The following is a 16,540-nucleotide window of genomic DNA, read 5'->3' as shown; positions in this document are numbered from 1 at the left end:
GGGGAGACTGAGGGCGTCAGACACCTTCCCCGGGGCTGAGCTGGACAAAGTTCCCGCAGAGCGCAGGGCCGTCGTGGGTGCGGGGCCACCGGCACCGGGGAAGGTTGCTCAGGAGGGTCCAGTTGGGAGCGCAGCCACCCCACCCACGGCCGCCAGAAAGGGGGCAAATCTGCAGGGTTTTGACACAAGAGATTTATTACCATGGTAGCCAAACGTGTGTGTGAGATACATAATTCCTCTCACACAGCCTCGTAAATCCAAAAGGGTCAGCAATAAATAGAGAAAAATAAAAAATTACAGACTAATTTGTTCAGAAAACTACAAGGAAATCAATAAAAAAGCTGTAGCTCAGAAGCCGTTTGGAAACGTGTCTACAGAGCGCGAACACCCCCACCCCAGTCCAAGCCTCTCCCGGGCGAAAGCAGAAGCGCGTGAGGTGTCTTTTTTTTTTTTTTTTTTTTTAAAGATTTTTCATGTATTTGACAGAGAGAGATCACAAGTAGGCAGAGAGACAGGCAGAGAGAGAGGGGAGGAAGCAGGCTCCCTCTGAGCAGAGAGCCCGATGCGGGGCTCGATCCCAGGACCCTGGGATCATGACCTGAGCTGAAGGCAGAGGCTTTAACCCACTGAGCCACCCAGGTGCCCCCGCGTGAGGTGTCTTAGCTGTGCCTCCCCGAGCCCCAAGCCAGGACGAGCCAGCCTGTGACAAAGGTGGGTCTGGCCAGCAGCCGGCCCAGACACGCGGCTGCCCCTAAGCTGGGGCCTGGTGGAGGGCTGCCTGGAGGAAGCAGCTTGCCGGAGCCAGAAGGTGGAGGGCACAGGCCGACCTCGGGGCTCTGCCAGGCGTGGAGACGTGTCCTACCTAAACTACAAGTCACGAAGGTCTGGGTCTTCCCAGGGGTCCATAAATGCTGTCGAGGGGCTGAGTTCCTCTCCGAAAGCTGGGAAGTGTGAGGCCCTGGATGGAAGGAGCCAAGGCCTGAGGGGTCAGCACCCCGCCCTTACCCCGAAGACTGCCGGTGTCCCCGAGGGCTCATTCCATGCTGGATGGCCACCAGGGAACGGGCTCTTGTGTCTTCCAGAAGGTGTCCTGAGCACTCACGTAGGCCTGGGCCCATCTATCCCCAGAGAACAGGCCAAACTTTGGCCCGTGACCTTTGGCCCTTGAGTGGGCTACTTCTCTAATCCGCACAGCTGGGCTGGCCTACATGCAGGTCTGGGCCTCCCAGGGCCACAGAGCTGAGGGAGTGAGCCCGCACAGACGTGCCCCCTGCCCACCTCCACCCGGGCTTCCCACATCCCCAGAACGGTGCTCTCTCCCGTGGCCTTTGCGGAAGGCTCTCCGTGCTGGCGGGCGGTCAGCTTGGGCTGGCGCCTGGTTCCACCTCAGAGCTGCTCCCCTTCCCGGCTCCTCCAGAATGTTCTCTCTCGAATCCGTGACTTCCGCATCTGTCCTGGGTCAGCCAGCCTTCGGACACGCCCCGCACAACCTTTCAGCTTCCCGCCTCTTGAACTGTGCAGCAGTGACCCTTTTGGGGCCGGATGGAAGCCGTGGACCCAAAGCCCGGAAGAACAAAGCCCACTGCACGGGATGTCACGCCAGTGCCCAGTCCCCCGCCCAGCGTCAGAGGATCACCTGCACGGCCGACGGCAGGTGGCTATTCTGAACGGCGGCTCTGCCCTCAGTGGTCCAGGCTTCCGGAGCCTCCCACACACACGGGCACGCATGGGCACAGTGACAAAGCAATGTCACAGGTGTGTGTCACCGCGGGCCCTGCCCTGTCTCCTCAGGAGTCTCATCAGTCTTGGGGACATGCCGGGTCAGCTGTGGGGACACAGCTGCTTCTCCGTCAGCGGGCGGCCGGCTGGGCCAGCTCCGAGAGCACAGCAAGCGTGTCGCACAGGATCCTTCTGGTGAGCTGGCTGGACACCAAGTCCACCACCTCGGCTCTCTCCCCACCAGGTACATCTGCGTGGGAGCCCGCGCCCAAAGCAGGATCCGGGTCACTGTGCCCGGTGCCAGACGGCCCCGTACCTCCGGCTGACAACAACATGGGCAGACCCTCCCTGGCCATGAAGGCCACTCTGGATGGGGTTGGGGGCTGCGCTGGCAGCCTTGGGAGCTCCCCCACGGCACCACCATCCCCCCCCCACAAGGGGGACCCTAGGCAGCAAACTGGCTCAGACCACTGGCTGCCCACAGCCTCAGCTCCCCCATCAGAACACGATTCGCCCAATTTTTCCCCAAGGCTTCCACCCTGTCTACCCGCCCCCAGGCAGAGCCCTGACTCTTGGGGCCCCGGAAACAGTGGCTCAGGCAGGACCTCCTCAGACAAGGAGGGCAACTCCCCAGTTCTAATGGAGGCATCCTCCCTGGGGGGGCCCGGTGAGCCCCCAGGAGACATGGTGTCTTCAGGTGGGGGAGGGAAGTCTCCCGAGTGCAGGCTGGCCCCCTCACGCTCTGCTGGGAGGGTGGGAGGCCAAGGAGGGAGGCTGGTGTCCCTGTGGGTGGAGGACGGAAGGTCAGCACTGCCATAGGACAGCACATCGTCCACAGGGGACAGGATCTCGGGCAAGACCCCGCTGGCCAGGGTAGGGCAGGCTTCCTCTGGGGCAGGGGAGTGTCCCCTCCCCCTATGCCCAGGTGCCCAGCCCTTGGGTGTCTGGGCTACCAGACCACCAGGGTCTCCAGGAGGAGCCTGCGGACTCACGGGGACCTCAGGCTCAGACCAGGCCTGTTGAGGTTTCCTGTGGTTGGACAGACTCAGGTCAGTGCCCCCAGGCCCCTCTGGGCAGCCAGCCGAGGCTTGTAGAGCCCCAGTGTCTCCCGCTTCACCAAACTCCACCCCTTCGGATGCCAGGGACCCGGAGGGAGAGGAAAGGGGCAGGTCTAAGTCACGGGAGGGAGAGGCTGTGGATGGGAGTGGTGGGAAGGCAGCCTCCGGTGACACCTGTTTGCCTCTTTCTGTATTTAATCCACTGACCAGGCTCCCGCTGGTTCTGGAAGCTTCCTGCCCCTTCCCAAGGCCCAGGGAAGGAGGTACAGAGCAGGGCGCCCTGTCACCTTCCAGGTAAGCTGAGCCTCCTGCAGGGGAGTGGCGCCCTGAGCCTGGGTCAGCACCAGGGCCTGGCCCCAGCAGGTTCTCCTCATCCCAGACCTCGCTGGGTGCCTCTGACAGCTCTGACCTTGACCTCCCAGAAGGGGCATCCGGGAGAGGCAGCAGCCGGCCCACCTGCACGAGGCCTCCCCTGGGCTCTGGACCCCCTGTGTCCATGGGGGAGCCGCCCTGGGGACCGGTCCTGTTGCCCTCCAGCCTCTCCCAGGCCACCGGCTCCCCGCCCCGGTGGACCCCCCAGGAGTCTTGAGGTGAGAGCTCCCTAGACCAGCCAGGGTCTGCATCAGTGGGGTCCCCAGCTTCCCAGTCCGAGAGGGAGACGGAGCTCTCGGAAAGCTGCACCAGCATGGCGGACGCCTTCTGAAACTCCTGGAGAGAACAGCAAGACAGCCCGCTCAGGGAGGAGGAGGCACGGGACCCGGCACAGGTCCAGGGAGCTGACTCAGACTCGGACTTGGGGCCCAGCCCCAGGGGGCTGCCCGCACGCGGGCTGGAGGGCGCAGGAGCTGCAGAGAGAGGGGCGTTTGGGGGTGAGGCCCACAGTCCTTATGCTTATGCGGGCCGCAGCCCACAAGCCACGGGCCCCAAGCCAGTGGCCCAAAACCAGAAACACCCTGACAGGCAGAAGAAATGTCCACAGCGCCCGCGTGGCTGAGCCCCCCACTCTCTGCCCACCCGCACGGGAGGGAGTCACGTCTGGGCGGGTCTGGCCTGGGAGACCCTGGGAGCTGGCCTGGGAGCTGCTGTGTGCAAGGCGGGGAGGCTGCACCCGCGCTGGCGGGCTTCCTTGAGGCCCAGACGCTCTGGACAGGGGTCTCCCTCGCCTGCCCTACAAGGGTCCGTGTCCGGAGGGTGGGGGCAGGCAGGGCTCCCTTGTGGGGCTCTGGGAGAAACCTGGCTCTGACTGAGAAGCTGGTCTTGGACGACCCTGAAGTGGGGATTCCTTGTCCCTTGTGCAAGGTGGGGCCTTTGTGGGGGGGTCACCTGGAGCAGCAGTCCACGGGGTGGCTTCCGGCCGAGAGAAGGGGTCGTGGGGGTCCTCCTGCCAACAGGTCTCCATCCTGCAGGCACAGTTTTGGGGGTGTCCCGGGGGCTCCCCGGAGAAGGTCCCATCCCCCCAGCCTCCTCCTCATGGCTCAGGGCCTCTGCGGGACCTTCAACTACCCCGTGAACTTGACAGCCGGCCTGCCAGGCATCTGCCCCAATAGGAAGGGACCGCCAGGGCACAGGACTCCCCGGGTGGGGGCAAGGGGCCCTGTGTTTACGGGTTCTGGCCTGTCCCTGCAGCGTCAGGTCTCTGGGGGTGTTGCCGTCTGAGAAGCTCAGAGGCACGTGTTCCCCAGAAGGGCCCCTCCTACTGCCCCTACCACTGGACCTGGGGCTGATTCGCCAGTGGACGTCTTTGTTTCCACAGAGGGGGTCAGGCTCCGGACAGGATGGGGAGGGCTGGGGGTGGCCAGGGGGCCCAGGCCAGGACGAGGGGTGCCCGGAGGGAATGAGGTTCTCTGGAGGAGAGGACAGGCATCTCCATGCCCCGGGTCCCGACTCCTGCCTGAGAGTCCCGCCGGCCCAAGGCAGCCCTGCAAACCGCACACCTCTGTCCCCCTGACGCCCGGCTTTCCATCTGGTGGGGCTCCTCCTTGGGGCTGTCGGCAAAATCCAGCTCTGGTTCCGACCCTGCCGGGCTTATGCTGCCTTCAGCCACCTGCTGGGAGCATGTTGGAGAGAGACCGCCCCCACGGCATGGCATCGGTGCTGGCCGCTCAGCGGTGGATCCCCCCAGCACGCTCCTGTGACTATGGGAATGAACAAAGACTGCCCCCTTAAAGACGACCCTGGAGATCCCCACTTACCAGATACCCCCCCCCCCCAGGCTCCAAACACCCCCTCAATGGACGAATCCACCTGGGAAGGGCCAAATAGGCCCCAAACATCCACGCCCTCATCTGGTGGACGGGGTGACCCGTCCCATCCAAAGCCACACAGTAGAGCCCGACCAAGCAAGGCCAGGCCCCCACCCTACCCACAGAGGGTGCAGGGCCAAGCCTCGACTCACGCTGGCTTCCGGGGGGCTGCAGGGACTCCTTCCGCCCAGGGAGTGCTGGCCCTGGAGTTTCTGCCCACGGCATTCCGTCAGAGGCTGCGTCCTCTCCATCGATGACAAAGGGCGGGGGTTGGGCAGGGGGTCTCCTGTGAGCAAAGGGACCCTGAGCACCGATGGGTGCGGAACGCAGGGTGTGGACGGCACGGTGTCCAGGAATTCTGAAGCCACATGGAACAATCAGCCTCAAAAAATGGGCCCACCCTTGACCTGGCCTCCCCTCTTATAGAGGGGGAGACTGAGGACAGGGAGAATCACCCCTCGCCCTCCCCCCTGCCCGGAAATGGTGGTGGAGGTGTGTGCAGGGGACCCTCCTGCCAGCAGGCCCCCTGCACCCAGAGGGAGGTGGAGGACAGCCCTGTCGCACAGCTCGGGCAAGGCTCGCCAGGATGCAGGTCTGTCTGGTGCTGCCCCAAGTGGCCAGGGCCCCCTGGACAGAGTGACCGTTAGTCCTCGGCCGCTGCTGCCTTATCTGGTTACCTTGGTCCACAGGGATCTGGCTCTCTACCAGTGGGCCCCCAGCGTCGGGCCAGCCACTGGCCACAGGCATGTCCTCTCCCCACACAGGTCTTGGAAGCGGTCGGTGACTGTCCACAGCTGAAGTGGCCTCAGGGTGTGTCCCGTCCTCCTGCCCAGTGGGAAGGCTACAAGGCAGTGAGTGTAGAGGGTCTGTGACTGCCTGTCAGGGCTGTGCCCTCCCCAGGTGACGAGTCCTGACCGGGACACTCCACAAGCAGGACGGCATGTGTCCAGGGCACAGTTGTGGACAGTGGCTGAGTGGTCAGCACACGGGTGAGGGAAGACAGGGCCTGGGCCCTGCCCACCAGGCCGTTGCCCCCAGATGGGGCCATGGCTGGGGGCTAACAGGGCATAGCCATGGTTCTGCGGCGTGATGGGAGGGAGGCATCTGTCCCCAGCACAGGGGAGACCGGCCACTGGGCTCCCCTGTGCTCTGGGAGGCCCAGATGCCACACATTCAGACCCGCTGCCGTGCTCGGGGCACATGGACGGACATCAAGAGCCCCCCTCCCCCATCCTCGCAGCCTCAAGGAGGCGGCTGGGGGCAAGGGCCTGGCGCAAAGGTGGGGAGCCCGGCTGGGCCACAGCTGCCTCTCTCTCAGGCTCAGCCTGCCTTGTTTCTCCTCCCTCTCTCCCGAGGCGCACACTACAACCAGGTACAGCTTGCTGCCTCCCCTGGCCAGCGTCTCCCCGCAGTGGGGTCACACCCACATCGGGGGCGTGAACAGGGAGTGGGGTCCCAGGGCCATCCTAAAGCCTGTAATCTTGGGCCTTGAAGGAGGGGACCGCTCAGGGACTGGAGCTCTGACTTCTCTGGGACAAGGCCTGGGAGGCAGCTGTCCACTCTGGGGTGTCCTGGACGCAAGCCCCTGCCCGGCCCCAGGAGCAAGGACGCTGAGCACAGAGCAAGGGGGCTGCGCCTGAGCCCATCACCCACCCCTCAGCACTGCCTTGGGGACGGGACCGGCTAAATAACCTGGAATGGGAGCCCCCTTGCCCTTTAAAGGCTTATCATCCTGCCCACCCCCTCGTCACACCCAGGGTCTCAGGCCAGGAGCGGGGGGTGGGGTGGGGGGGGTGGGGCTGGCGCTGAGCAGCGCAGGGAGTGGCCCCGGGGGCCCTAGCTCAAGGGTGCACCTGGGCCCTCACCCAGCCCCAGCCCCGCTGAGCTCCTCTTGCTGGAGCCAAGAAAAGAAGTTCCTGTTCTCCACGTGGCCTGACCTCCCGCAAAAAATCAAAGGTCTCTCTCAGTGAGGGAGGGAGTGGTTATGAGAAATTTGAGATTTTTCCTTCCGGGTACACAGCTTCTCTGTTCCCTAACTTTCCGATGGTGACTAGTGCCTCGCTGGTGTCATGAGAAATCAAGGGAGGCCTCGCCCCCTCGGAGGAGGGCTGGTCCCCGCAGTACTCAGGCCTACCCACAGCCTGTGCACACAGCCCCACCCACCCAGCCTTCCCAGCCCGGCTCCCTGGGACCCAGAGGGTACAGTGGGCCTGGAAGCGTCTTTTGAGATCCCCGGGCCTGGCCATCGAAGGCAACGTGAAGGGTAGATCAGTCCACGCTGAGATTTATTTGCAAAGCCCTCTCAGGGGGAGGGCAAGCGGGGCTTGTGGCCGGGCAGCTGAGCGGGCCAGGACCCCCTTGCGCGGAGGAGGCAGGCAAAGGGTCCTGCCACGTGGGCAGAGGGCCGCTGGAGGCAGGCAGGCGGGGGTCCCTGTGAAGGCCGCTCCTGGTGGGGGCGGCGAGCCCTTCCCGGGGTAGGGGCTGCCTCCTGTGTCCTCTCCCCCAGCTTGCTGGGGTTAGAGTCTGGCTGGTGGGCCGACAGCCCTGGGGCCATTTTATTAAGGCAGAAGGGAAGGGATGTAGGACAGTCGTGATGGGAAAAGCAGCTCGCTCTCTCCCACAGGGCTCTGGGTCGGGGTCCTGGTCATTGGACTCCCCCCTCTACCCTCTCAGGGCAGCGCCCCTCTCATCGGCCAGGAGAGGCCCTTTTGCCGCAAAACGAGGCCAGCAGCCACGTGGCCAGGCCTGTGAGAGAAGGCCCAGCCGTCACAGCTGGTAGGAAAGCCCTGAGCCAGCCTTGGAGGAGGCTCCTGGCTGCTAGGGGGGCACACAGGGGCCACCTGCTGCCCCCCAGCAAAGCCTGTCTAGTTATTTTGTCTCCCTGCACCCCACATAGCCAAGGGATAGTGGCAGCCCTGTCCCCTTTCGCAGATGAGGAGCCAGGCTCAGAGAAGGGAGGGCACCCCAGGGCCACACTCTAGCCAGCATCCCAGCTAGGAGTGAGCCAGCGCTGTGCTCCTCTGCTGTGTTCCTCCCACCGGACCCCAGGGCCGCGCTGGCCTCTGCCCACATCCCCATGGGCCAGCCAGCTGAAGCAGGGTCCCCTCGGGGTCCCCAGGGCCGCCCCCTCCCCACCAGCAGGGCTGAGACGTGCAGGGCCCAGCAGCCATGAGCACCGGGGCCACTCGGCACAGGAAAGGCTTTAATGGTGAGCGCGGAGACCAGGAGTGCCGCTGACAACTCACAGTTGGGCGCGTGGGCTCTCGGAGCTTCTCCGGGGGCTGGGGCTGGTGGGGTCGCCAGGCCTACGTGGTGTTGACGGGCACAGGGAGCCCTGTGCCGGCCCCTCCATCTGAGCGGTCTTGACTTTGTGGCCAGACCTCTGAGAAACAGCCCCGGAGAGCGGTGTGAAACACACCTGTGTCACCTGCTCTCAGGCAATGCAGGGGGCAGGCTGCGTGTGCGGGGCCGCTGGCTGCCCGCGCTGCGGTGCTGAAGCTGATGCTCTCGCCGGCGGAGACAGGCGGCTCTAACCTCCCAGCTGCCCACATCGGAGCCAACTGCCCCCAGGCAGGTGCACACGTAAAGCCCAGGGCTGGGATTCCTTGGAATCCTGGGATTCCGAGGCTGCCCCGGGTCACCGTGCCCACACTCAAGGCCACGCTCTGGCAACGGGCAGTCCCAGATCACCTGTCCTGCAGGCCGGCCTAGGGCAGGGCACACACCACCCGCTGCTCACCCCGCAGAACCCAGTCCTTCCCATCCTCACCCTGCCAGGTGAGGCCGTCAGCATCCCCATCTCAACGGAGGATACACTGAGGCTGGGGACGGCTGCCCCGCTTAGTGTCCACACGACCCCCTCCATGCGACAGCTGGTGGGGACGGGGAGTTGGAGCAAGGACACCTTTGCTGCTTGGCATTCCCCAAGGGGCTGTCCCCCTAGGAGCCCAGGCCACCCTTCCTTCTTGCCTCAGCCGCCACCAGCCCCAGTCCCATCCCCAGCTCTAGTCTAACCCCCTCCTTCCCACTGGGCTTCTCACCCCCACCCCTGAGCCTGGAGCACCTTCCCCTACTATGGTGTGGGGGGGAGTCTGGCTCCCCCTGGAGAGCCTGACCAGGGCAGTGGTATCCAGGAAACCTCCTTGGTCCCCGCAGGAGGCAACTGCCTCCTGCTGTCCCATTAGACCTCTCCCAGGCCCTCCCCGCTCTGGGTCGAGGTGTATGACGGGGCTCCTGCACTGTCCCCCAGAGCAACCGGGTGGCAGGTGACAAGCGTCCAGCCTGGGGAGTGCGCCCACCTGAGGCAGCCCGGTCCGGGCCTCGAGCTCCTGCTGCAGCTGTGCCACGGCCGTCCGCAGGGACAGGATGTCCCTCTGGTGCTGCAGAAGCAGCTTCCTCTCCTCGTGCGAGAACCGGTGAGCATTCTGCAGGCACCGGATTTCTCTCTGAACCAGCCAGAGGAGAAGTCAGCAAAACCCCAGCCGCGCACAGAGAGAGACCCACAGGATTAGATTGATGAGCGGGGAAGGGGGAGTCTGGGGGGCAACCTGGCTCCAGAGGGGCCTTCCCTGAGCCCCTCCAGGTGCATTCCTCATCCTGCTCAGCATGTTGGCCACCCTTGGGTTTGGCAAACAGGAGGCTTGGCAGGAGGCAGGAGGAAAGGTAGGGTGTTGTTCCCTGGGCCCCCCAACATGGGTCGGGACAGGCTGGCTGCACTTCTGCCCTCCCCCACATAGCCCTCCCTCTCTCCAGGTTCTGGGCACTGCCCCTGCCCCCTGGACTTGTCCCTTCATTACACTGTCCGCAGGTGGAGGGACGCCGTTCGGCAGAGCCACCTTGCCCAGAGCACGTGCTTGGTCTCTGCACACCCTCCCCAGGTGGTGGCAGCTTTTATAGGTTAGAAGAGCTATGTTCCTTCTCAAGGTTCCCAAGAGCTGGGCCCCTTGCTCAAGCCCCAGTAGTCAGGGGCTCAGACTGCCTGGTTCACCACTGCATCGCCATGTCATAACTCGAGCCCCTTCTAAGCTGCCTTCACAGCTCACGGTCATGGTGTCTGTGCCCTGCATTTATCTGTCTAGGTCTCCTCCCGTTGGCCCCTCTGCCTGGAATTCTGGCCCTTACAGGCTATCTGGGGGGAGGGTTTCTGTCAACCTAGCATCACCCCTCACCGCCCCTCTGCGGGTCCCTGAGCAAGACAAGCCCCCTACACTGAGCCTCAGTTTCTCCATCTGCATAAGGGGGGCTAACACTGGTCCCACCACAGAGTGGCCCCGGGACACTGGGCTCGGAGCAGCTAGTGAGCCCCTCTGCGGTCATGCACAATCCCCCCTGGGTGGTGCCGGCCGTGCTAAGGCCCCTGTAGCCCCCGCAGCAGACACAGCTGTCATTCTCCCGTTGGCGAGGCTGCAGGAGGCCACAGGGGGCAGGACGGAGGCCACGCTGCCCTCTCTGGGCCCTGGACGCTCCCCTCACACCACAGGGTCCAGAGCTCCCCAGGAGGGTGCTGATGGCGGGGACCTATCACGGGTGGTGCAGAGTGCTCGCGAGCCAGCCCGGAGGGTGGCAGGACCGAGTTGGTGCCGGCTGCCCACCCACCCCTGGGGGCTGAGCTGGCCCTTACCTGCTCCTGCTCAAGGCTGCTGAGGGCCTGCTTCTGCCTCTCTGCCAAGACTGCCAGCACCGCGGCGCTCCCCTCGCGGCCCAGACACCTGAGGGAGGAGGCAGGACCCGCTGCCCACCTCGCATCCAGCAAGCGGATGTGGAAAACTGCAGACACGGCCAGCCCTGGCCAGCCAGGTGGACCCGGGATGGCCCCTGCCACGGCTCTGACGGGCTGGGGGAACCCAGGAGACCTGGGGGCCCAGCCCAAGCTGTCACTCTTCCCACCTATGCTTCATGACCACTTTCAGGCTTGACGGATGCAGGGAGGGCAACGCCTTGCACCCTGGAGCTCCAGCCGCCCAGAGGGTCCTTTGGGGAGGGGCACGTCATGGACCCACAGCCTGGGAAGCCCTTCACTGGGGTGTACTTTTCGGAAGCCAGAGAGGGAACATGCGTCGGTATCGGTGCGTCCGTCGTCACGGACATGGCCTGGCCAGCGGACAGCGGATTCAGAGCATCCGTCCTCACGGACGCGGTACCGGGGCGTCGGTCCTCATGGACACGGCCCACCCGCAGGCATCTACTCTGCAGGCGTCTCCCTGCCAGCGCGGGGTGAGGGCGCACGGCGGGAGGCGGCTCGAGGCCCGGCCGCCGGCTGCAGGGGTGTGCGGAGCCGGGCGCGCCCCTGCGGGCGGCGGCGTAGGAGGGCGCAGGAAGGTTCTCCGGACGGGCCGCGTGTCCGAACGCCGTCCGCAGCCGCGAGCGCCGCTCGACTAGACGGCAGGACCGGCCGCGGCTCCCGGGGAAGGCGGCACCGCGCGCGGGGTCGGGCGTTTGTTCCCGGTGCCTCACGGGCTTCGCTAACCTCCCGCGAACACCCTCACGACTGGGACTGGCGCAGTCTTGCACCCCAGCCACGGGGTCCGCCCCCGGCTCGGGGGCGGGGCCCGGCGTCGGGGGGCGGGCCCGAGCGGGTGGGGGAGGGACTGCGCATGCGCTCACCCTCGCTGCTGCTCCAACCAGGCCAGCTCAGCGCGCATCCTTTCCTCCAGCGCTTTCTCGCGCAGGCGCAGCAGCGCGGTCTGGTGCTGCGCTCGCAGCTCCTCCTCCCGCAGGCTCAGCTCAAGCATCTGGAGCGTGAAGTGGCCGGGGCTTCCCGCGACGTTGGCTTTCCAGGGCCCCGCCAGGCTCCGCTGTGGTGGGGCAGACCGAGCAGGCCACTCCGGGACCAGCCTCGCTGGGTGGGAGCGTTGCCCCGCCCAGGGGAGGGCACCGCCTCCAAGAAGCCCTCCCGGACTGCCGCCTCACTCCTCCCAACCCCCAACCCCCCGCGCCCTATCGTGCCTCCTTTCCTGAAGCGGAGTAACCCCTTCCCGACTGTGAGCGCCCAAGGGCAGGGCGGGATCCTCATCATCTTGGGCTCATCCCCAGCCCTGATCCAGGCTGCGCACTCTTTGTGCCCAAGAGGGTCAGGGAAAGACTGGGCCACCTGCCCTGAAATGTGCTGCCTGAAAGTGGGGACCAGCCCTGCCTGAAGCACTATGTCGAAATGCCTGCTCTCACCTACCGCCGCAGGCACGAGGACGGGGCCTGGGTGGATGTCAGTTGGGAGGGTGGGTGATGCTGGTTGCTGGGGGCTGCCTCCCCCAGCCCAGAATCTGCAGAGGAGACACCCTGGGTGCAGGCTCTAGGTGAGGTGGGCCTCAGCGCCTGATGGCTCCAGGAAGTCAGCGGGAGGATCTGAGTCTACAAGCTGCTGCCAGGGGCCCCTGGGGGGCTTACTGAAGCGTCTGCTCTCGCTGGGATCGTGATCCCAGGTCGTGATCCCAGCATCCTGGGGTCCAGCCCCACATGGGGCTCCTTGCTCAGCAGGGAGCCTGTTTCTCCCAACCCCCTCTGCCCCTCTCCCCCCCCCACCCCCCCCCCCCCCCCCGCTCGCGCATGCTCTCTCCCACTTTCTCTTTCAGAAAAAAAAAAAAAAAAAGCTGCTGCCAGTGCCTCCCCTGAACCCCTCCCCAGCACACAGCTTCCTGTACCTGGTGGGTGCGGCTGACCCGAGGGTCGGGCCTGGCCAGGGGCCGCTGGGAGGGAGCTTGGTCTGCTCTCACTTCCTGTCTGGGCTCTGAGGACAGAAAACACAGGGTGTTTGGGTCGTGCAGGGGTTCCAGGGCCCTGTTCTCCAGGAGGGCCTCTCAAGTAGGATGTCTGGGGTAGTTTAGTACCCCCCCACACACACACAGCTTCACACCAGGAGAATTTAACCATCTCTTTGTCCCAATGTGAGGTAGTGTGTGAACCCACTGATGTACAAAAGACCGGCCCCAAGGTAGAGGAGCCTCAGGGAGGACTTAGTCCTGCAGCTTCACTTCCACAGGGAGACACTGAGGCCCCAAGACAGAGTGACCCATCTGAGGTCCAGCACCAAGCAGGTGGGTGACAGAGCTCAAATCTGAGCCTGAGCGGCTCTTGGCCCCGAGCACTGCTCGCTGTCCCTCGGTGCTGGCTGGGATGCAGAAAGGACTCTATAGTTTTAAAATGTTCGTTTGAGGACTTGTGTTTCCCACCAAGAGAGCAAAAGGGATAGGATTGTGATCTATCGTCCCACTAAATATACTTTAAAATGCAATAAAACAAAAAAGTGACATAAGTATATGCACGTACACATACATAAATGTTCACACACACATACGAAAGAACAATTTTCCAGACACCGGACATCAGGCAATAAAGCACGAGTGATCTCTGAGAGACAGAAAACGGGTGAGACCCCTGACTGTCACAGCTTACTGCCTTGAGAATGTTTCTAGGCTGCAGTGTATGGAGGGGAAACTGAGGCAGAGCCTTGCAGACCTCACGAGGAGAGGAGATGGAGCTGGAAATCTGGAGAGACCCAGGCAGCTAAAACTCATGAAAGAAGGACCAGAGAGGAGAGAGCCACGCAGAGAGAACCTGGAGATTTGGAGTGTTTCCCATGAGCTTTCGGTGGAAACCATATGAGGAAGTTACCCATGCTGGGGAGAGAAGCACGGGAAGGAGCAGAAGGCCTAGACTGCACATGTCTTCACTAGCCAGACTGGAGAACCTCATGATCTAGGGGTCTTGGGGCAGAGTTCACGGAAGGTTCTGCCTTGGTCGCAAACTGAGCCCTGCCTCACAGCCTCCTGGCAATTATCATGGCAACACCTGGAAGGATGCGACAACGTCCAAGGGACTGCATTCCTGAACAAAGCTCACCACCTTGTGTGGCAGCACACAACTGTAGCTCCCAACAGGGCAAAATGCAAAGTGTCCAGCAGGCATGTGAAGAAGCAAGAAAGCACGGCCCATAACGAGAGTGCTCCATCAGCTGAGACCGAACTAGATGGTGGAATGAGCCAGAGAAGGACTTTAGAAGCATTTATAACTGCATTCCCTATGTTTAAAGAGTCAAGTAGAATCAGGGATGATATAAAAGTGCCCAGATGGAACCTTTAGAGACGAAGCCCAAATGCATGAGAAGAAAAAGACGCTGAGTGGGATTAGTGACAGATCGGACGCCGCAGAGGAAAGGAGGGATGAACTTGAAGGCACAGCAGTCGGAACTCTCCGGAAGGCAACACAGAAGAAAAAAAAGAAGAAAGCAAGCACATAGAAAGAACCGAAGGTGGCGAAACACCTAGGTGAGTGGAGGCGAGGTGAGGACACGGGAGTGAGTGTGGCCGGACATTCCGAAACAAAATGAGTACAGCACACCTGCAGGTACAAGTTCACAACACGCCCCAAGCACAAGAGACAGAGAAGCTTCACCCGAACCCGTCATAGCCCATAACGAAGAGAAAGCGGGAGAGGCAGCCGGAGATGAAAGGCGCCTCCTGCGTGGGAGAAGAGCCTGACCCCAGAAAGCCTGACCCCAGCTTTCTCGTTGCCAACAGGGCAACTAGAGGACCAGGCAGCGTGTCAGCCGGGAGGAAGAACATCCACCTGGACGTCTACGTTCGGCAAAGATGAAAGGAGTCTGTCCTTAGGCTTTACGAAAGCAAAGGGACTGTGTCACCGGCACGGTCCAAGCGAATGGACGTCCAGGCAGAGTGAAGCCAGAGACAGAAACCCGTCTACACCAGCCAGAGCCAGCATGGGAAATGGGCGTGTGCAGACACCTTCGGAGGGGACAGAGTGTTTCCAACAATAAAGGAGACTCGTGGAGGTCCTGAACTGTCTAAGGCAGGTGTCGCCCGGGAAAGGGAAGGGGAAGCCCCGGGAGAGCCCTCCGGTGGACGGAGGGGATGCATGTCTGAAACTGGCCCCTCTGCCTGCCCCGGGCGCGGGGTCAGGCACCTGCTGCGTGCATGTTTCGAGGACTCTCACCTGCAGAAGTGGACTTGTCCTCCTGACTCTGCTGTCCTTCCTGGGGACCCTGGGAGGGTGTGGCAGCGTCTCTGCCCCTGGCTGGTTGTGATCTGTGGGGGGAAAGCGCTGGAGACGGCACCAGCCGCCTGCACCCGTCCCACCCAGCCGGCCCGACCTCTGCTACGTCAGGAGGCTGTGGCCAGCTCCACCCGGGGCCCCACCTTGGGCTGGCAGTCTCGGTGCTCGGAGAGGTTGTGGGCTCCAGGACTCCACACACCCGTGGCCGCTCCTGCTCCAAAGCAGAAGCCAAAGCCGGGTCTGGTCTGGCGTGGGGGGAGTGTTTCTCCATCAGATGCTGCAAGAATAGGAAGGCAGAGTGTGTCGTGGAGGCCCGACCTCAGAGGCTCCTTCGTCTGTCCTCCGCGTGGGGCTGACAAGCACCCCCCTTCCCTCCAGACAGGGCTGGATGTGGCAGGCTGGGGGAAGGCGGCAGGTGCCGAGCAGACACAGAGTAAGGCCAGAGCTGGGGCTCAGACAGCCGGGGAACCACAGCCCTGTGCCCCAGCCGCAGCCAGGGAAGGAGAGAGCCGGCACCGGGGTGCGTGTGTATGGTACCCGCACGCACAGGCACATGTGTGCACGTGTTTGCACACATGCCCCCGGGCTCGGGCACCCTCTTGGGAACGCCTCCCCAACTGTACTGTGAGTACATCCAAATAGTCCCCAACCAAAGCCACAGAGAAGGTTGGTCACATCCAAGGAGATCCCAGATGTCACTCCCAGGGCGGGGGGGGGCATCTGTACCACCTGGACCAGCGAGCGCAGGGGGCTGGGCAGAGCTGGTTTGGAGATGTGGGGCCCCTGGCCCCCCTGCAGACCTGCAGGGCTGCGTGTCCTGCACACATCATCAGCTCACAAGTCCCTCAGCAGAGGCCCAGACTCGGGTGAGTGCCAACACGCCTGGGACAGTGGCTCAGGCGGTCATCAGTGCCCTCAGCCAGGAGCCCCTGGCTTAGTAGTGGGCCGAATCATCCTGCTTCTGCTTTAAACTGAGCGTCTGTGTGTGGCCCACGGAGCTGGCCTCTGGCAGGCAGCCATGCTGTCCTCTTCCGGGCATTGCGGGCCCGCGGTTCAGGTGACACTGTGGCTACAGTGTCCTTGCCCTTCCACAAAGGCAGGTGGCCCGCATGCAGCCACAGAGCCGAATCCATCTGGGGGGGCCCCGGGCTCGGGGCGGGGGCAGGCGGGGTGGCACTGCCCCCTGGCAGGGAGTGGGGCATGCCCATGGAGACCCCTCGAGTCCTCGGGCCAACTGACCTCCAGCTGGTGCTTGAAGAGCAGCTGGTCCAGGGCCTTCTGCGTCTCCCAGACCTCCAGCTCCGCCTGCTGCCGCAGAAGCACCAGCCCCTGCTCCGGCTTCTCCTGGTCCAGCTGCAGGGAAGGCCTGAGGCTCGATTCCTGGGGGGGGGGCCCACAGTGCTGCCCCCATGGCTGCCCCAAAGCCCTGAGCCCCAGAGGGCAGGTTGTGCCACACTTCCCTGAGGGACGCCCCCAGAAGCCCCCCACTCAGCCTCTCTGCTCAGCCTCAGGGGG

General features: G+C 63.6%; 1 protein-coding gene across 6 annotated transcripts; it reads right to left on the bottom strand.

The window, feature by feature from the left end:
- Positions 1–604: 604 nt before the first annotated feature.
- On the bottom strand, positions 605–12,324 carry LOC111145970 (kinesin-like protein KIF26A). 6 transcript variants are annotated; one of them, XM_022501310.1, is made up of 10 exons: positions 12,189–12,324; positions 11,624–11,814; positions 10,641–10,728; positions 9,319–9,465; positions 8,266–8,402; positions 5,698–5,861; positions 5,173–5,378; positions 4,712–4,824; positions 4,101–4,177; positions 605–3,622 (listed from the first exon to the last, which is right to left on the bottom strand). In XM_022501310.1, the coding sequence occupies exons 2-10, from the start codon at positions 11,749–11,751 to the stop codon at positions 1,851–1,853; spliced, it is 2,832 nt and encodes a 943-aa protein (XP_022357018.1). In that variant the 5' UTR covers positions 11,752–11,814; positions 12,189–12,324; the 3' UTR covers positions 605–1,850. The 6 variants fall into 6 exon arrangements, with proteins under 6 accessions (XP_022357018.1, XP_022357020.1, XP_022357022.1 ...); XM_022501312.1 differs by having other exon boundaries at positions 4,712–4,821; XM_022501314.1 differs by having other exon boundaries at positions 5,173–5,306.
- Positions 12,325–16,540: the final 4,216 nt, after the last annotated feature.

The sequence above is a fragment of the Enhydra lutris genome, unplaced genomic scaffold (genome assembly GCF_002288905.1).
Source record: "Enhydra lutris kenyoni isolate GAN:26980312 unplaced genomic scaffold, ASM228890v2 scaffoldscaffold13, whole genome shotgun sequence".
In the NCBI taxonomy this organism is placed as follows: Eukaryota; Metazoa; Chordata; class Mammalia; order Carnivora; family Mustelidae; genus Enhydra; species Enhydra lutris.
Note: the sequence above shows the minus strand (reverse complement) of the source record. Positions and strands in the feature narration are given on the sequence as shown.